Genomic DNA, 21,492 nt, shown 5'->3' on the forward strand with positions numbered 1-21,492 from the left:
AAAAAAAATTATTTATTAATTACATATTTTAGATCCAGCTAGTGTTGAGAAATCTTTTTAGGCTTATTTGCTTGAGAGATAAATTTGGTGTGAGTTCATGAATTTGGCAATAAATCATCAAAAAATTGACTAAAACTAAATATTTTCAAATATTTATTTTATAATTAATATCGAAATTAAATATTGTCACCCATTAAGGTATTTGACTTTTATGTCCAAGATTTGGCTCCTTACATAATATATATATATATATATATATATATAACTTCATTTTAATTTCATGTTATATTTTTGTATTTAAGTGCAATGTTCCATGAATTTTAGCTTAAAAAAGACAATTATATGTTTTATGTGCCGCGGAGAATTTCATAAGTGTTTTGTGTGGTCTAATCCGGGTCTGAGGTAGGAGATCAAATAATTAATCATTTTTGTCTATAAATAGTTCATATTTGACCTTATATATATATTGTTATTACATCCAACTCAATAATTTTTTTAAAGGTGTTTTTATTATAAAAAATATGAAATAATATATATATATATATATAAATTCTAACATCATACTTTTCACTTGCGCGCGTAAAATATACCATAAAACGTGTGACCTCATAATTTCTTTCACACTAAACAAAATTCTGTCAAGAAAGAAAATAATTCACGTTACCCAACCAATCCCTTCAATGATTCAATCCATATTCCTCAGTGCATATATAGACTAATAGACTGTGTTTTTCCCTGTTGATCAATGCATGCAGCGTAAACCCATGCAAATATTTTATTCAAATGAACCAATTAGTTTATCCCTGCCCTTGTATAATATAGACTTGTATTGCTGGCAAGTTTTGGATTTCATATATTACTGTTGTAATTATTATTATTTACATATTTCTCAATGGAAGCTCCTTTCTGTGTAATTTTGTTAATTTATTTGCATATCCCTCTCTAAAATTAACCATGACAAAATTTTCACTGAAATCGCTATTTTTCACCTTAATTCGTTGCCTTAACCGCTTAATTAAAGAGATTTTAAAATTTTTTAGAAAGTAGATCTAATTTCCTCCGAGAGTGAAAATATATATTATTTTTTATAAGTATAAGACAAGGGTGTATGTTTTTTATAAATATATAATAAACATACCCTGATCGAAGAAAGTTATAAGTATATATAGATGTGGAGTTAATATCTCACACATCTGACTTTGCATGAGTTTAAAGAATTTGGATATTTAATTTTGAGACTTTTTTAAAACAAATACCATGTAAAAAATTCCAATGTCAATATTACACTAATTAATTAAGAGAATGTTGGGCAAAGTGAAAGTATATTTATATGGCTGTTCAAGCTCAACCAACATACCTATTTGAAAAATTCCCTTGTATATGAGTATGAAAAGCCCATATAGATAGATTTCGCAAAAGAAAAAAAAAAAAGTTAAAATAACTTTTTTGTCTGTATCCTAAGAATATTAAAAAACATCAAAACAGGGCACTCCCAAATATATGGAGAAATAAATTCATGCATATCCGAAGAAGGAGAAAAAAGAGAGGCATTATTGTTGATTATCCTATGCAGAAAGTACCTCGTAAATTCGTTATTTTTTCAAATTTAAATTTTTACTATATTTTTTAATTATATGGACATATCATTCCCATACATTTTTATTTATGAACATTTAATTTTTTTCACTCAAAAAAAGTCAAATATTTTAACTATTTGGCCACTGCAACATGTACCATTCTTTCATATTTAAATTTTATCCATCATGTATATACAATATTTAAAAAATTTTAAACGTTTAAATACAAGAAAGTACTTTTTTATTCTTCATAAAAAAATATGTTATTTTCATTATGATTAATTATAAATATAATAAATTAAAAAAATAAAAAATAACTAGAGTGGTGGTCATTAACATATAATAAATAAATAAGTAGATCAATAAATACCAAGACATTAACAAAAAATCTAGAGATAGACAAATAATTTTGCTATTTTCAGAAATAACTAGTCGAAAAAAAAAAACAAAAAATATACATATATCCAAAACTCTCTACACAAGCTGGTCACCCACCCTTAGGTCCCTTACCACTATTCTTCTTATTATTCCTACCACTAACGTTAATATCACCGTTCCCTTGATTATTATTATTATTATTATTATTATTATTATTATTATTATAGAGAACCTTACACTTGACGACGCCGCAGCTGGTACTGTATACGTAGAACCCGGGAGCCACCATCATCCGCACGCTCACCGGACCGACCACTCGACTCGAACCGGCGGCGTCCTCCATGAAATCCGGTTCAAACCGGGCTCCCGGGTTGACCCGAATGAGTGGAACCGGTGGGTGAACCGAGCGGGCGAGAAGGTGAACGAGCCACACGCCCTTAGCGGCGCTGAAGAAGGCTTGAAGGAGTCCTTCCGGCCATGCACGCTGCCCCGGGCCACTGCCACCTCCGCCGCTACTGCCACCCCAGCCCAGCATCCCTACGATCTCCCCCATTCTCCGGTCGCAGAATCGGCTCAGTCCCTCGCTGTAGTGGCGCGTGCCGCGGCTGAGCACCTCTTCCCAGCCCAGCTCCCGCACCTCCTCGTAACCCTTCCGGTTCGTCTCGCAGCGTGCTATTGGATCCATGGGTTCTGGTATCAATCCGGTTTCGAAATCGGAGTAGAAGACGCGGTTGAGCATGGATTCGAGGGAGAGGAGGAGAGGTTTGGGGGTGGAGGGTCGGAGGTGGGCGGAGATGGATCGTGAGAGGAGGCGGACAGCGGATCGGGAATCGGAGACGGCGCGGAGGAAGGGATCGATGGGGAGTGAGCCGATCTGGGTGGGGGATTGAGAGGCTTGGGAGCAGCGATCGAGGGAGGATTGGAGATCAAGGCAGTGGGATTCGAGACGATCGAGTTTGCGAGAGAGGTGAGAGAGTGAGGTTTTGAGACGAGAGGCCTCGAGGAGGGCTTCGTCGCGACGGCGAGTGGCGTGGAGGAGTTTGCGGGAGAGTTCGGCGGCTGCGAGGCGCCATTCATCGGAGTCGGAGGAGGGTACGGGGGTCCGGCGGGTTAGGGAGTGGAAGATAGAGCGGAAGAGGCGACTAGGGCTGGAAGCGGTGGGGTCAAGGGGGACGACGGAGATCTTGTCGCGGGAGGTGGGGCGACACTTGTTGCAGGAGACGGCGATGTCGTCGTCGTCGGAGACGGCGGTGGTGGATCTGGTGGTCTTCTTGGGCGGCACGAACGAAGGGTGGAGAGGGGTCGGCGTGTGACGTTCATCTTCCTTCTCTTCTTCGGGGATCTGGGGAGCAGAGTAACATTTTAAAACTTTAGCAGGGTATTTTTGCATAAAAAAAAGGGAAAAAAAGACAAATATAGACTCACTGGAGTGATCGCAGGGGAGCGAAGAGGAGGAACAGGAGAAGAAGAGAGGGCGGAGGAGGCGGTGGAGGAGGAGGAGGCCATGGAGATTCGTTTGGGCCTGGGAAAGCGCTGCTGTTCCATAACGAGTGAGAGGGAGGTTATTAAATGCTGGGCCTTATATACTCAGAGACTCCGTCAGAGTTGTCAAAAAGTTTCATACTGGTACGCTTTCTTTCTTGCATTTTTAATAAGTGTTGGTAATTTTTTTTTTCCTAAAAAAAAAAAGGTAAGAAATACGATGGTATGTGGGAAAAAACAAACATGTATATAAAAATACATTACTGTCTTTACGGTGATTTAATAGTTTTTTTAAAAAAATCATCTTTTATCATGGAAGCAGTGGATAACTCCCACAGACAACTACTCATTGTGCATTTATCAGTTGAGATACTTTAAATCCAAGATCTTTTCAACTATATGGTACATGAGAACTATTTGTCTACGCTTCTATTCTTAGTGATCTCAAAATATATATATATATATATATGTATATATTTGTATTTTTGGTTTAGCACCAACTTAAATTGTTTCTTTTTAATAAAAAATTTATTGATTTAATCTAAACCATAATGAAAACTATTAGCAACTTTAACCATGTGTATTATTTATATTATTACACTAGTTTCTCTTTGCATGCTTTGCATGATTAAGGAAAAAGTGTGGGGTGGTTGGTTCGCGTAAGCGTAAAGTGAATGCGTCATTGGAAGTCCAAGTCTTACATTGTTTTTGCTGACCAATATGATGGAATGAAAATGGTCCTTGGGCATTTATTAAGGGCGGAGACTTCAAATGAGGGTGGAAATTATCTTTCGTTTTATTTGACATTTTTGTGTGTGTGTGTTTTTTTGTTTCATGGACAATAATTAATCCACTTGCTTGTGACATTGATAGAAAGAAGCATTTTTATAACTAAATTTATTCTGGACCTGATGAGAAGGAATGACTAGTGTATGTATGCATGGTGTGGCTGCACCCACACATCCATCTCGCTCTCACTCTCACTCACTCTCAGCACTCAGCGCAGTGTATAGTGAGACAGACTGGGCATTAAATAGTCTCATCTACCCCCAACTGCAGGATTTATTTCTTGGGTCCAGAGGCAGGAATAGCAGTAGAAGCAAACTAGAAGGGACATGTGAATGAAATTAAGGGTCTAGTCCCTCCACCCTTGTGGTCCTTTCTCCATTGCTTCGTTGCTCTGCATGGCTCTCTGCCAGGTCTGTATTACTGAATTTCCACTGGGATTCTTTTTGGCTTTTTGCATGCTGACAAACTCTTTGTATGTATAATACTATGCCTAATGCCTCTCGTTTTGGAAGCTTTTGGGACTGTGAAAGGTGGTCTCTGTCACCATGCATGTTGCTTGGATTGGGTGCTTAAGTGGGCAACTAGTGGAGCCCTTGGTGGTTTTATGGAGTCCTTGGAATGAAATAAAACTTATAACTCAACATTCAACATTCAGACAATTTTTACAGAGCAAACGGTGCTAGCTTCTACATGGGCGGTGCTCTGTGCTCAAAAAACATTGATTTTGTTTAGCGTGTGAAAGCCTTGCTCCTCGGCCAATGATCTTCAGGTCTATTAGTACACGAGTCGCCGATAAAACTCTCACCACTCTCACCGAGTGGTGAGAGTTCGATTCTCGGCTGAGGGCACATTTTTTTGAATTGTGAATAGTAATTGTGTACGGATGGTTTCTGCGCCTATGTGAGTGCGGCCTCGTCCCCGCTTGTTCCACTGAGTCTTGTGCATGTCTCTGGGGTCTCTAGTGGGTTCGCCCCGCTCTCTTTCTCCAAAAAGCCTTGCTCCTCGTTGTGTTGCTCAAGAGCTTGGAACTTCTATGATGGCAATTTTATGATCAGATATTGGGACTACTGGCTTAATATGCTACCTCCAAAGATCACTGTATCATTTGATCGATATGAATGTTTTTGAGAGAACATTGAAGAGTATGCTTTTGGAACGTTAATGTACAGACATGATGTAGTAATAAATATTATCAAAGTTTTAATCAGGTGATCATTATTCCAAGAGAAACGTGACAGAAGAGACATCAAAACTGTAATACATTGACAACACAAGATCATCAGCACTCATTTGGTGAGTGATCTATTCTAGATTAACAGTCTTGTGTACAAATACTTACATTGGTGATATAAATCGAACTCCACCTGTACTTAAACTAATTAAATTATGTGTTGGAATCATCACGCCACAAAATATTTGCATTATTACTAAAAATAATATTATAACAATCACACACTGATAACCGACCTATTGGCAATATTTAACCATTTCCAACTTTTTATATATATATATATATTTATATATGTATGTCCTTTTATTGCAGTAATTTTGTTCTCCATGATTATTACATGACACTTTAATAAAAAAACTTCAATTCAACTAGTTTCCATCTTAATCCATATGCAGATATTATCAAATCAGTCTTTTTCATGTAAACAATCATTAGATACTTTACAAATCTTACTAATAAGTAGACGAATATTATCAATTTTTTTTTTAATAAACTCACTAACGTGCCTTAAAGATTGATAATCCATGGATTTCCCAAAAAAATCACCTAAAATAATTACAACATAATAAACCAATTTCTCCTAATCGGGGAAAAAAATTTCAAAAATTTAAAATTTCTAGGTATAATAATTCTAAATATGGAATCCAACGGACAACTAAATAAGGTAACTAATCCCAGGCCTAAACCCTATATTTTAGGCCTCCAACGTGAGTTTATTTACGATTCCACCAAGTAAGGCCCATAAAGCGAAGCCCATCACTGTATAGCACCAGCAAGCAACCTTCTTCCCCAATTCACTGCTTGGGCAACGATACAATCAGCAATCGCGATCCTAGAGTCCGTCGGGGATCCTCGGCCGGCGGTGATAGCCGGCGATGGCGAGCGTCTACATCCCGGTGCAGAACTCCGAGGAGGAAGTGCGCGTGGCCCTCGACCAACTCCCCCGCGACGCCTCAGACATCCTCGATATCCTCAAGGCCGAGCAGGCTCCCCTCGATCTCTGGCTTGTCATCGCGGTTCATCTCTTTTTCACTCTGTCTTTTTTTTAATCGCTCAAAGTTGTCCTTTTTTGCTTCTTTTACGTGCTGGATTCGGTTGCTTTGAAGAAAACTCGACGGTGTTGCCTCCTATTCTTGTTGAGTTTCATCTGATGTTTAATTCTTGTTATTTTTGGTTTTAGAGAGAATACTTTAAGCAAGGCAAGGTTGAGCAATTTCGGCAGATTTTGGAGGAAGGGTCTAGTCCGGGTATACTTGTTTTCTTGATTGTGTTTCTGGTTTTCTCTGGATGTTAAACAGTATTATTTGTTTACTTATTTTTTTCAAGAAGTAGGTACTCACTGTTGGACGGTGCTCACAATTTTGCATTTTGAGTTTTAAGTTGTTTGTTTTTCTTGAAGCTGTTTGGAATCCATCTTTGTTGCAGAGATTGATGAATACTATGCTGATGTTAAGTATGAACGGATTGCCATCCTGAATGCCTTTGGGAGCCTACCATACCTACCTGGGAAAGATTGAGACGAACAGAAGAGAGAAGGATGAGCATTTTGCTGCAGCAACTGATTATTACAACAGAGCTGCAAGAATTGACCCTTATGAACCTTCTACATGGATCGGAAAAGGTTGGCATTTTCACGACTATGTTTGAATTTTTGCATGTAGTTTTCATAAGGATGGTGGATATCCTATTTAGTTCTTACATCCCCCCTCACTTTTAAGATTTCCAACTACTTCATAGTAATTGAAAGCATGAATATCAGGACAAAGTTGTCGCGGTTATCCATGTGTAATAATGTTATCATGAAGACATCTGATCTTTGAATCAATGAACAAAGCCTTTCCTAGTTCGCATGACTATTATCACGCTGCTATTCCAGAGCAACTGCATGATGGATATTGGTGCATGGTTCTCTTGAAACAACATATAGCTCATTGACTTTAGCAGATGGATCTCTTGATTTTTTAAGAGCTTTTAGTGTTTCATTTGCTTAGTGCTTGCTAGTGGAAGAAAATTCACTAATGGAAGCATTGCCCGAATCAGATGGTACTTGTCCTCAAAGTTTGAGAATCCCAGAGACAATGGTGATTGGTTAACTTGGTTAAATTTTGATGAAATTTGAGGGTAACAAAGCCACTTTGTCTTATCTGAGAACATGGCTTGAATATGTGGATTGGGTTGTCATTATGTTTACTTGTTTACTTGGGCCTTCTTTTTTTCCTCATCTATGTTGGTCATTAGTTTTGATCAAGGTACCTTATTCTTTTGCTTTATGGTTTGTGTTCCACATGGAATGCATATTTTGTTTTGTGTAGAGTATATCTTGCTATGCATGCCTGTTGTTTTGCATGTATTAGTTTATATTGTTTTTAGATATTCCTGCAAATCTTTGATTACATAGATATTGTTGGTTAAAAGTGAATTACTGTTTTCCTTTTCATACAGGCCAACTTTGTGTTGCTAGAGGTGAATTAAGCAAAGCATCCGATAACTTTAAAATTGTTTTGGATACCGATCCTAATAGTGTGCCAGCTCTCGTTGCAAAGGTACTTGAATTGTTTTGTTCTTTTGTATTGCCTTCTGTCTTGCAAAGTGGATTTTCATACTTCAAAGTTTTGTTTTTCCATGTTTCATTTCCTTACACTTAGATATGTTGTTTTTTTTGCAGGCCTGCATTGAGTTTAATAATGGGGAGAATGAAGATCAGTACAAGAAAGCTTCTGAGTCATATAAGAGCTCTTTAGAATTATTTAAGGTTTGAAAATTAATGACATTTTTATTGTTGTATATTTTACTTGAATAATTTGCCTCAACTATGGTCAGAAAGCTTTGCAAATCCATCCTGGGTGTCCTGCGGCAGTGAGACTTGGTATTGGTCTTTGCCGCTACAGGCTAGGTCAGTTTGAAAAAGCTAGGCAAGCTTTTCAGCGAGTTCTACAGGTAAGTTAATAAGTAATTATCATTTACTAAGGTCCTCCCTATGTCTCTGCCACTCCGTCATGATGACTAAGATTGTTGTTCATTATAACTATAGTTAGATCCAGAAAATGTTGAGGCTTTGGTGGCTCTTGGAATCATGGACTTACAATCAAGCGAAGGTGGGTATGATTTTTCTTTTGCTAATATGAGTGTTATATTCTAGATTGGTTTCGTTCTTCAAAAGTGCTTTTTTTCTTGATCATACTAATTTTTCCCCTGATTTAATTTGTATAGTTCATGGGATTTGGAAAGGAACGGAGAAAATGCAAAGAGCTTTTGAGATATATCCTTACTGTGCTATGGCCTTGAACTATCTGGCAAATCACTTTTTCTTTACTGGTCAGCATTTCCTGGTGGAGCAGTTAACTGAGACTGCTCTTGCTGTGAGCAACCATAAGTTGATGAAAGCACATTCCTACTACAACCTTGCAAGATCATATCACAGCAAGGTGCCACAGGACATCTATTATCTGCGTCAGTTCCAAATTTGTATATCTTAATACTTGATTCTTGAAAATTTTAAAATCTTCCTTCTGATTTACCGTGAAAGCTTGTTATTATCTGGCCTCTTGAAACCAGGGAGATTTTGATAAAGCTGCAAGGTATTATATGGCATCTGTCAAGGAAATCAACAGGCCTCAAGACTTTGTTCTGCCTTATTATGGTACATGGTTGCTCGATTCCACTGCAGTCCTAGAGATATGGTTTTTTTTTCGTCTTTGTTTATCTATTTTTTTTCTATGCATTTCAATTTTTTTTTACGAGGAAGTCGATTTTTATCTTTGGAGTATTCAGGTTTTATAATCAAAATTATGTGAATGTATATGAGTGAAATAACCAAAATAGAAGTGTAACTTGCTGCAGTAAAACTGAAATTTTAAATCTTACTTTAGACTGGCTAACTGTAGGTAACTTGATCAATTGAAAAGCTCTAGGCCCTTATCCAATGGAGGATTAAAAAACTCTCCGATAGAGATCCTGAATCATGTATGAGTTGAAATGTATATGAGGACTTCTTATTGGCTGCTTGAAAATAGATGAAAGCTTATAGGCATTGCAATCCCCTTGTTCAAATTTTGGTGATGTAGGTACCTATCCATGCTTAATGTAGACATCTGCTTACACACATACTGATATATATGTGAACATAAACATGTATTGTAAGCATATAGTTTTGTGTGTGGAATCATGGATCCACATAGGTGTTTGTGGATGCATGCATGGTGAATCTTTTAGCACTGGTTACTGCTGCATGGAACGTAACATAATATTTCTTTCTATGTGTAGTGAATTTAATCGGTCTTAGTTTCCCTTTATTTAAGTTCACAGCTGAAATTGCCATCATTTCTTTTGACATTGAAGTAGAAAAATATAGCAAATACATGCTAGGTGTGGCGTCACTCTTCTTAAGACCTTGCTATCTCTTGATAATGCTAAAGGTTTAGGAGATGTCATATCCTTTCAGCTGCTTGTACTAGGGGTTACTGAGATGTTTAAGAATGGGTCTTCTGCGCTGAACTCGTAAATTATACTTCTGGTTGATTTTGAATATATCGTGGGTAGTTTAGTTCCATAAGATTATTTGTTATGGTAAGGGGTGTGAGTTTTGTTTGAGGATTTCACATGTATGCCTCCTAAAGGTTCATAAATTGCATATTAATACAAAAATCTGTTTTCTTGCATATTTTTCCTGCTGTTTGTTGGTTTTAATTGATAACTATGGTTGTCTATCCCACTTGTTTAACTTAAACTTGTAAATTATTTTTTGAAAGTTTTTAGCACATGTATCTCACCTATTATAATAGGGGCAAGATGGCAAATTCACCATTTGTTTTTGATATAAGAGAAGAGAAGCCTACTGTAAGGTTAATTTGCATTGTTCTAGGTTTTTGAGAGATGTGCTGCCGATTTTTGTTTTCATAAATGGGGAACTATGGTCCTTTTGATGGAACATATGCATAAAATTATTTTCTTTTGTTTTTATTTTGTTACTTTTGAAGATGACTGTTATTGTTTTTAATTGATCTTGAGAATAAAACTTTTCTTCTTCTTTGAGATATGATTTTTTCGACTTGCATAAAATAGGACTTGGACAAGTCCAGTTGAAGTTGGGTGATCTTAGAAGTGCACTTTCAAGCTTTGAAAAGGTCTTGGAGATTCACCCGGAAAATTGTGATAGCCTTAAAGTGAGTGGAATCTTTAAGTGAGAACATTATTTAATTCAGTTTAATTTATTATTATTATTATTATTATTATTATTATTATTATTGTTTTACTCTTCTGAATAGATGTTTCATGCTAACTATTTGGCTTCTCCTCTGTAAAAGGCTGTTGGACACATTTATGTTCAGCTTGGTCAAAATGATAAGGCCTTGGAGACCTTTCGCAAAGCCGCACGGATTGACCCGAAAGATGCTCAGGTAAATTGGAGTCCATTTTGGGACTTTATTTTCTATCATGAGTCTAGTTTCTATGGAGAGTATTCAGATGCATGTAAGGGCCAACATGGTTACTTGGTACAGTGGAGCATAATGATCCTTAGCATGGCATGTGATAATAGATCATGTTTATACTGAAACAGAACAGGGGATGTGCGTATTGCATACATAGAGTTCTTTATACCTCATATATAAGTCCATTGAAAGTAAACAATGAACACAGTCTCAATTGCATCCATTCCAGTGAGTGTGAACCAAGCTCTAGTTTAAATCACATAGGTAAGGAAGTCAGTTCAGTGATCTTCCACTTCTAACCTGTGGTATTATGTATAACTGGCATATTGGTTGATTTTGAAGCATTTCTATATTTGGTAGAACTTGCTGTCAAGTTGGATGTATTATGCTTGCTCAGATTAACACAACTTGTGATCATAGTCAAACTGAACTTTATTTTATTATGCAGCATTCTCTCTGTCGCATATTTGGTTGAATTTTGTGTCAAGAAAGATGTTGTACACTGTTCTGAAAGATGAAGTAAATTCTTTTTTTTTTTTAAAAAAAAAATAATAATTCTTGAATGTATCTTAAGCATTTTATGTTTGTTTATCAACTTATACATTAGTTTTATGTTTTAATCAACTGCTGGGTTCTTTATTCTATTGACCAACTTATACATTAATTTTATAGTTTATTCTTGAATGTTTCTTAAGCATTTTGGGTTTCTTACCAACTTATACATTCATTTTATGGTTTAATCAATGGCTGAGTTCTTTCTTCTGTGTCCTAGAGTTGTTCCGAATGTCTATATGTTTGATTGAAATTTACTTCAGGCATTTATGGAGCTAGGAGAGTTGCTTACATTATCAGATGCAGTGGCTGCTTTGGATGCACTCAAAACTGTAAGTCTTTTTTCCAGTGTCACTGACATTATTATTGATGTTCCTTTTACATTAGGTCCAACTTTATCTTCTGTGAGCTGAATACTTCCTGTTCTATATATTTATGGTTGCATCGCATACGCTAAAAATACTTTAGTTCCAGCTTTATCTTCTGTTAGATGAATGATTCCATTTCTATATATCGTTCTAGTTATCAGCCAATGGTTATTAGTGTGGGCTGTTAAAATCTTATGCAACTTTTTTAGTACTAAATAAGGTGGTAAAAAATTTACTAGGTGAATCTTGAGGCTTCCATTCTAAGATTGGAATTCTGAACTGTTTATTTTTAAAGCATGATAAAATTTGCTCAACTACTGTATCTAAATAGAAAGAATGTTGACTGCCTGGTTGAAGAATGAAGAGTGAAATATAGTGTCTAATATGCCTAAAACATCATCAGTATGCGTGCTATGCTCGACTTAATAAATTTTTTTATATGATGTAGATCAGCTTTGTGAATGTGCTGGTAAAATTTGGGAGGTTTTGCATGGGAGTCTGTTCAAACATTTGTTTATGTTTGAGATTCTGCTGGTTTGTACCATGAGAAAAATGGATTGGGGGATAGGTTATTTTGTGGTTAAGGGTATTAATAGCTTGGTTTTTTCTTGGGCCACCCTTGGTTTCTTTTTATGTATATCATTCTTTGCCAGCTTGTGTTTCCTTCGTCCATCGTACTTTTCTTTTATATATATCATTCTTTATTTCTGTTTTTTCCTGGATTTGAGGAAGATAGTGCTTTTGCACCGTAAAAAATGGATTAAGACTATGGTTGTAATGCACTTAAAGTGTGAGTCACTGGATTCTTGTGCATTTCACCTTTCTTTGTCTTTTATATGCACAATGTTTTGAATTTTGCTTGTGTTTTTGGCACTTCAGCTGTTTATTCAATTGTTATTTTCAAGGATCTCTCTTACCTGCGCACAATTGTTTTTCATTCTTCAAGATTGCTTGTACTATTAAATTTTTGTTTCTAGAACTAGAGATCTTGCCAGTTGCTTCTAACTTGTCTTCATAACAGGCTCGCACACTGATTAAGAAAGGAGGTGAAGAAGTACCTGTTGAATTGCTCAACAACATAGGTGTTCTTTACTTTGAAAGAGGAGAATTTGAGGTTTGTAGATTTTTTCAAAGAAAGAGAACACTTAGTTTTAGTCTTACATCAGTAGAAATTTTACTTTGTTTATTAGGTTTCTCTTGGAACTTCTTTTATCTTCTAAATGCTTCCATTTGCACACTTAACCACAGTTTGAACTTATTTTGCATGCTTTGTCAGTTTGCTGAACAAACTTTCAAGGAGGCTTTAGGAGAAGGTATTTGGCTCTCTCTTCTGGATGGACAGAATTCTGTCGTGGATCCCAGTGCCTATTCTGTCCAGTACAAGGATTTTACACTATTCCATCAACTTGAGGAAAATGGCACAGCATTGGATCTTCCTTGGGACAAAGTCACAACAATGTTTAACTATGCCAGGTTATTTGAGCAACTACATGATACTGAGAAAGCTAGCATTTTATACAGGCTGATCCTGTTCAAGGTCAGCTCTTCCCTCTGCCCTCTTTATTTGCACATCTGTGTTTGCATTCTATCAGGACATCTGGACAATGCCAAACTGAGACATGCACATCAATGTGATATATTGTTTTGATATCAATAGTAAGTTTTGCATAAATTAAGAACTGAGGTGAAGACCATTGATGAAGGGAAAATTTCCATTTTTTTGGTGCTTCTCTGTCTCTGAGGAAGCTCTTAGTCATCGTAGGAAATAATATTTACAGTAAGATAAATGGCATTTCTCTGTAAGGTCAATAATTGGAACTCTTACTTTATGATCCATTTAAATAAGCAGCTAATTAGCAATCTTATTATTGTGTTAATGATCTTATTTCCTTGATGAAAGTGCAATTGGCTTTTGGCTTTCTCATGTCAATTCTTCCTCCCCATGAATGCCTTTTAATAAGTGGCTTATAATTTGCGTCCTTACAGGCAGCCCTTAATCTGCACAGGTCTCTCTCTCTCTCTCTCTCTCTCTCTCTCTCATACACACACACACACACACACACACTAGCCACACATTCTTGTTTGAATTTATACTCAAGTATCCTTAAACATTGCAACCATATCACAGCCACACTGCCCTTATTAATTTATTCTATAGCTCAAAATTTTGTGTAACTAGAATGGCTGCAGGGAGTTCTAGTACTGTCTGTATTTATTAGTTGCATAGATTGTTACCCACAACTTTCTATCTTGTTCTCATATCACAATATTCATGAACTATTCTTTAGCATCTATCTCCCATCTTTGCTTTTACAAGCTCAGGTTGGAGCCTTTACAAATGACAATCAATATTTGTATTTGCTCTATTTACTGCTAACGGGAACATCATTAAATTTCCTCTGTTTTATTGGACTTGCAATTATGTTTGTACATTTGTCAAGACTTTATTAGTGGGGCCTGTTTCTGTCTTTTAGATTATGGAACTTAACCTTTAAAAAATAACAATCGAAGGCTTTTTCGTTATAATAGTAGGCTGAGATAACTTTATCGTAGACCTCAGACCATTTTTGTGAATATTGTTCTGAAATTCCCTTTACTGTTTTGATTAATTTGGTAGAGCCTAGCCTGCGAATTATTGCTCATTCTTTATGTTGATTGTTGTGCATATCGCTTCTCTCCTTAAAATCAGTATTTTCTTGCAGTATCCAGAATATATTGATGCTTATCTGAGACTTGCTGCCATGGCCAAAGCTCGGAACAATATACAATTAAGCATTGAATTGGTATAGCTCCATACCTTCAAATCATCATATCTGACACTTGTCATTTATCAAATGAAGTTTTTTCTGACTCACTATAATACTATATATGATACTCTGGCTTGTTGTAGATAGGAGAGGCTCTTAAAATTGATGACAAATGCCCCAATGCTCTTTCCATGCTTGGTAATTTGGAGCTCAAAAGCGATGACTGGGTTAAAGCAAAAGACACCTTCCGTGCTGCCAAAGATGCTACTGATGGCAAAGATTCGTATGCCACTCTTTGTCTGGTATATATGGACCACATTGTCACATCTTGTTTAGTCAGGTTTTCTTGTCAGAGGCTATTACATTGATCTGTGTCACAGTATATTTATAATAATATTGCACTTAATTATTACTCTCTTCTAATGTTTTCCTAGTGATATTGTTCATTCTCTAAGGGACATTCAGCCTTAATATTTTCTCTTGGGGTTTTCAGGGGAACTGGAACTACTATGCAGCCATGCGTTCTGAGAAAAGAGGCCCGAAATTGGAGGCTACTCACCTTGAAAAAGCTAAGGAACTGTATACCAAAGTATGTTGACATTCTAAAATTTTCGATTTTATGAGGTCTGCTACTGATTCACTCTGTTTGTGATGCTTGTTTCACATGATTCTATCTTAAACTACTGCACAAATTTAGATATCCTAGCTGTTATTTTGTATGGAGGGTATTTTTTTCTAGCATCAATCTCTTTCGGTTGTTAAAATTCGAAGCTAGGGACAAAATCATCTGACCCTGGCTTTCATGTTTAGAATATTGTGGGCTGAATTTGCTTTCTTGTGGTTAGTGAAGATATGTCTTTTCATTGCATTTGGTGATATTGGATGTTTTGGTGAAGTTGCTTATTTGCACTTGTGTCTGGAGCCAGCCTACTTTGCTTGCAAGTAAGGTTGCTATGTTAATGGGACCGCATTGGCAGGAGGCTTGTGCGTCAATGGCTGCTCAAAATGTTTCTAATACCAATTGTGGTTTCAGGCCAGTGAAGTCTTTTAAGGATTTTGTTTAGGAGGATGTCTTGAAACATGTCAGTTTACAATACCTGACTTGTTCCAGTTTTTGATTTTTATAGAATTTTGTCTTGCCCAGCTGAATCTTTGTAGCTTGTAGCCTCCAATTGGCTTTTCCTTGAAAGTAATTCATTTTCTTATTCATCTCTGGACAGTGTTTATGTTCCTCACTGGCATTGGCATGCAATCAAATGCACTGCTTCTATTGCTGTAGCTTTGTCTTCATTACTATTAATGGATGGTCCATATTGCCAGCATATGGATTTTCCACATTTTCAAGCCTAATTGTTTTCACATCTAGTTGTAACTCATTTTTGTCATGGTACGCCCGCATAATGCTGAACTCCAAGCAATATCAACAGCTCTTTATACTATTGATTAGTTGTAGGTTTTCAATTACATATTGCCAGCATATGGTTTCTCCACATTTTTTGAGTCTCTAATTGTTTACACATTTGGATGCAACTCATTTTTTGTCACAGTACATTGGTGTTATAATTATGCTGAGATACAGTCAACATCAACAGATTTTAAACTTTCAATTACATATAGGTTTTGATGCTACGCCATGGAAACTTGTATGCTGCAAATGGTGCTGGCATTGTGTTGGCTGAGAAAGGTCAATTTGATGTTTCAAAGGATATATTTACACAGGTTAGTTTATTGTTTTCATAATTTATATCTTGATGTTATTATGCCTTTTCCTTTCAGCATGCATATAATGCTTGAAATGTAGGTTCAAGAAGCAGCATCTGGAAGTATCTTTGTTCAAATGCCAGATGTATGGATAAATCTGGCTCATGTTTACTTTGCCCAAGGCCATTTTGCATTGGCTGTGAAAATGGTAAGTTAACCACTCTTTTTCTCTTTGTTGAAAAGGATGATCTACAGATGGTGACTCTTGTTATTTTGCAGTATCAAAATTGCTTGCGGAAGTTCTATTATAACACAGATACACAAGTTCTTCTATATTTGGCACGCACCCACTATGAGGCTGAACAGTGGCAAGAATGCAAGAAGACTTTGCTTAGAGCAATTCATTTGGCACCCTCAAATTACACACTTCGGTTTGATGCTGGAGTTGCAATGCAAAAGTTTTCTGCATCAACACTGCAGAAGACAAAAAGAACTGCTGATGAGGTAAGAAGATTATGCCGTAGTTCTTCATGAAAGTTTTTCAAAGCATTTATCTGCATTCTCTAAAACTAGAAATTATATATACATATATATGTGTATGTGTGTGTATGTAGGGGTGTAATCGATCGAGTTCGAGCCGAGCAGCAAGCTACTCGAGCTCGGTTAAAAACTCGCTGCTCGATACTCGGCTCGAACTCGATCGAGTTTTATTGTTGTAGCTCGAACTCGATTCGATACATAAATCGAGCTACTCGAGTTCGCTCGGTTAAGCTCGATAAAAGCTAATAAATTCGATTTGATCATAGATAATTTTATACTCGAATTCGGGCTCGAGCTCGTACTCAATTATATATGTAAAACAAACTAACATATAATATATACACACACAGATACAACTACTCGATTAAGCTCGCGAGTACTCGAGTCAAGTATTAAGATGCTCGAACTCGGTTCGCTCGACTACTCGAGCTTGACTCGACCCTAAGCGAGTCGAGTTCGAGTTTTCCCCGAATCGAACTCGAGTAGCTTGCCAGTAGTAGTGTATCATTTACACCCTTATGTGTATGTATGTTGGTTCTGGTTCTAGAATAACTAAGATTGAGATGCTGGTAAGTTAACGTTTGGTGCTTTTTGCTGGGGAGAAAATTAGCATTCTGATGAATTTATATTTTTTCAATCTCTTTCATCTTTTTTTTTGGGTTTTTTTTTATCATCTTTTTACACACCATTCTTTGTTTCCATTATTGTAGGTACGCTCAACAGTAACAGAATTGAAAAATGCTGTTCGTGTGTTCAGCCAGTTGTCTGCGGCATGCAGTTCTCATGCTCATGGATTTGATGAGAAAAAAATAGAGACCCATGTTGGTTATTGCAAGCATTTGCTAGATGCTGCTAAAGTTCATTGTGAAGCAGCTGAGCGTGATGAACAGCAGAACCGTCAAAAATTAGAACTTGCCCGCCAGGTGTCCTTGGCCGAGGAAGCTCGGCGTAAGGCTGAAGAACAGAGAAAATTTCAGGTATGCGGTAGGCCGCGGGTTTTTCTTCGGCTATGTTTGGAACTTTGGATGCTAGGATTAATTTTGATGATCCTGAATGAAAATTTTCTGCAATTCAGATTGAACGCAGAAGACAAGAGGCTGATCTCAAACAAGCAATACAACAAGAGGAACACTTCGAGCGTGTAAAGGTAAAAAAAATCTTATGAATCAAAAGTAACATTGAGCTGGTTAAATGTGGCTATCAATGTTTTCAATACCATAGCATATGCTACTCATTGGGTCAGCAGCATTGACACTTTGCGCTAGAATTAACATTCTAAAATTTGTTTGGCTTGTTATGTTGGATATGCTGCAAAAACAGTCAATGCTTTTACATAAGCAGTAGTATTGTTGCCAGACTGTTTTGTTTAGACAAAAGGATAATACATCCAATCACTTGCACATCCAAATTTGGGCACGCTAAAATCTGTATACTGATTTTATTTTGCCATTGGATCTGATACATTTTGTTCAGGGCCATATTTTCCTACTTTTCTGTCTTAGAACTGGTTGGATTTTATGAAGACTTGCTTAACTAATGCATTCTTTTTAAGTAAACCATTTATCATTACCTGAAACTTCAGGAACTATGGAAAAGTTCAAGCAACACTTCTGGCAATAAGAGGAGGGATAGAGATAGGACATTAGGTGATGATTCAGAGGGAGGACATGGTGACAGGAAGAGGAGGAAAGGCAGTGGAAAGAGGAGGAGGAAGGATAAAAAGTCTTCGCGTTATGAATATGAGGAAGAAGGTGAGATGGAGGATGAACATGAAAAAGCCGAGGAAGATGATGGACATGCGAATGATCAAGATGATGATGGTGCAGTCAGGACACAAGATCAGCTTATGGCTGCTGGCCTCGAAGATTCTGATGCTGAAGATGACATGGTACACCGGTTACGTGTTTTCCTTCATCAATATACGAAATCTCATTGGCTTGTTGTTATATTTCATTGTGATTTGGAAATCGACTCTTTATTTCTTTGTTGGTAATAATGTCTGTTTGATCATCTGAGTGCAATGTGTTCAAATAATGAATTCTTTGTTTCCTTTCTTCTGCTAGGCTGCGCCTTCTAATCGAAAACGGCGAGCATGGTCGTCTGATGAAGATAATGATGACGAGCCATCAGGGAGACATCATGATTTGAGCCCTGCAGGTCGCAAAGAAGATTCGGCTGGAAGTGATCCTGATGATGCTAGAGATACTGAGACGAGAGATGAAATGCATGAACCAAACATGGGAGCCGGCGATGAGGATGACGACTAAAGCTGGTTATACAAGTAGGAGATAATTCAGAATGTTTCTTGGGTATTTATGTGATAACTAAATTTAGGAAGGGATTAACTTATGTAATATAATTATCCTGTGTACTCTGTTGAAGTTCAATGCCAAGTCAATTCCTGGCTGTGGGGATCTATAGGTTCACCTGTTGTTCATGGTCTCAGTCTGGTGAATTAAATGATCACTGTCCACTAATTTTGATATGAATGATTACCAATTGTTTATAATGTTAGACTATAACTTTAACATTATATTATTATTTAATTAATTCAGGTCTTTGAAAATTAAGTTCAGGTCTCCTATTATTTTTATAATTATATAGTATCATTGAGGACTTCTTTTTCCTCTTGCAACTACTATATATTTAAGCTATGGCTCCTTTGTAACATTAGTTATATCCATCTTTTCTACTAAAAGATGGTAGCTTTTACCTTTGTCAAGTGAGAGGTTTAAGTGATCAACTCTGTTAAGGTTTAAGGTGAGTGGCTTATTCATCTTAAAACATAAATAAAATTAAATAAAAAAACTAAAAGTTAAAGAACATAGTCATTATTTTAAAATAATGTAATAGGTATCGGTATATTATTGGCCTTTAACTATTTCTAAATATTGGACATTATAATTGGCCAGTCTGCCCAATTCAAGTCTTCATGCATCTTTTAAGTAATTTTGTTTTTCTTTAACTTCGATAAATTTGATATTTCATTGTTCTTGGGGTCTCCAAAAATAATTTTCAAAAGAAGAAGATAGGGACGACTAATTTTTTTACCTTTCTATGTTCTGAATTTATTATTGAATATTCATTTTTTTCAGCTTCTTCTTTACTTTCTCTCCTGATGTATCTTATTTAGGTAATAATTTTTTTTAAGACCAAAGTTTTATTTACTTTTTTTCTTTTTTATTGATAACTAATGTTTTTTTTAGCATAAATACATTTTTATTTGTAATAAGGTCTTTGGTCTGGTGGCACTAGTCTCATTTTAAAAGGCTTAATTTGCGGGATGTTAATTATGTCAGTTCAAAATACCAAGGTTGTCAGACCCGGCCCGGGCAATGACCCGGCTAAGCCTAGGGGTCAGTGGTCAATGGGTTCAACCGGGTCAAACCGGGGTTGAACCGAGTCAATAATTAAATATAAAAAAATATTATAATAATTAATAATAAGCAAATATAATATTAAATCCATAATTATATTATAAAAACTCTACTCAAATTTGATATTTAAATTGATAAATGACCTTATATACGATGAGAGTTTTCTAATTTTGTCATTTATTTTTTTACATTTTTTTAAATATTTACAAATTTAATATATTAATATATAATTATCGAAACTTCTCTCGGTGTTATTTATTTATTTATTTGTTTATTGGTTGATTTTTGTTAAAATAAATAAGAAATTTAATTCACTAATTTTTATATCTCAATTGAGTTTTTTTATTTTTTGTTTTTAAATTTTTCTTATATTTTTTTATTTAATTAGAATACTTTAATTTTATATTTTTTTATAATAAAATTACACTCATTTATTGTTTTATTTTTCTTAATAAATTAAACTTTTTAGAAAAGTATTTACATAATACATTAATATATTTTTATTTTTTTAAATGTTAATTTTTTGTTGGTATATACATATATATAATGTAATTCTATTTATTGATTATAAATTATAAATTAATATTAATAAATATATACTGATTTTTGTGGTTTCTAATGAGAAAATAATAATAAATTATTAAATATTGTAAAAAAATTAAACATTGTGACTCGATTGATCGTCGGGTCAACCGGCTCCCGATTGAACCGCCCGGTCACCGGGCTAACACTCGGGTTTTTAATACCCGGGTCAATCGGGGTATACCCGGTCACGTACGGCTCCGGTTTTTCCGATTGAACCGTAGGGCCGTCCGGGTCTGACAACATTGCAAAATACATTAGATATAGTAGTACAGAGGGTTCTTTGTTGTGAATGCAGATTTGCAATCCAATTCTTGTGTTATCCGGGTGAGGGTGCATGGACAAATTGTCATTGCCTCCTGTACGCACACTATACATGAACAAAAGTGTAATTTTATTTTTAGCAATAATCATAATTTATTTTGGTCCGTTAAAATTAAAACTATATATATTTTTATATATAAATAGTTTAAGATTATTTGAACATAAATTTATCTTTAGTGGTTTTTGTGAGATCAAATCCATCTAAAATAATATCAAGATAGCTTAAAATGAGCTCATGTTAATATGAAAAAAATCAATTAAAAAAGCATGAAAATAGTCTAATAATCAGATCCTTCTTTGTAGGATATGGAACAGTATGGGCAGAAAAATCCAGCTACTGGTTATTTCTTGTTCTTATTTATTCATTTCTTTGTTGTGGTCCTTTCCAATCATCATGTTTCTTTTCGTCCCCTGG

General features: G+C 35.8%; 2 protein-coding genes and 1 long non-coding RNA gene across 3 annotated transcripts; 2 read left to right on the forward strand and 1 right to left on the reverse strand.

Moving 5' to 3' along the window:
* Positions 1-1,973: 1,973 nt before the first annotated feature.
* LOC120258352 (IRK-interacting protein) lies at positions 1,974-3,578 on the reverse strand. Its single transcript, XM_039265725.1, has 2 exons — positions 3,381-3,578; positions 1,974-3,297 (listed from the first exon to the last, which is right to left on the reverse strand). Exons 1-2 carry the CDS (start codon positions 3,498-3,500, stop codon positions 2,065-2,067), a joined length of 1,353 nt encoding a protein of 450 aa, XP_039121659.1. The 5' UTR covers positions 3,501-3,578; the 3' UTR covers positions 1,974-2,064.
* On the forward strand, positions 3,494-5,433 carry LOC120258355. Its single transcript, XR_005535972.1, has 2 exons — positions 3,494-3,581; positions 4,497-5,433. It is a non-coding gene; the product is annotated as an uncharacterized LOC120258355 (long non-coding RNA).
* A 790-nt stretch (positions 5,434-6,223) lies between these two features.
* Positions 6,224-19,327, forward strand: LOC120258405 (protein CTR9 homolog). Its single transcript, XM_039265793.1, is given in 25 exon segments — positions 6,224-6,473; positions 6,638-6,704; positions 6,883-6,938; positions 6,940-7,078; positions 7,900-8,000; positions 8,123-8,209; positions 8,278-8,394; positions 8,489-8,552; positions 8,668-8,882; positions 9,013-9,097; positions 10,519-10,619; positions 10,761-10,853; positions 11,702-11,770; positions 12,828-12,920; positions 13,083-13,343; positions 14,509-14,589; positions 14,697-14,855; positions 15,047-15,142; positions 16,171-16,272; positions 16,355-16,462; positions 16,534-16,758; positions 17,505-17,771; positions 17,870-17,941; positions 18,377-18,682; positions 18,858-19,327. Coding segments are annotated over 25 exon segments (3,309 nt in total). The 5' UTR covers positions 6,224-6,332; the 3' UTR covers positions 19,062-19,327.
* Positions 19,328-21,492: the final 2,165 nt, after the last annotated feature.

This window comes from Dioscorea cayenensis, chromosome 4 (assembly GCF_009730915.1).
Source record: "Dioscorea cayenensis subsp. rotundata cultivar TDr96_F1 chromosome 4, TDr96_F1_v2_PseudoChromosome.rev07_lg8_w22 25.fasta, whole genome shotgun sequence".
Lineage (NCBI taxonomy): Eukaryota > Viridiplantae > Streptophyta > Magnoliopsida > Dioscoreales > Dioscoreaceae > Dioscorea > Dioscorea cayenensis.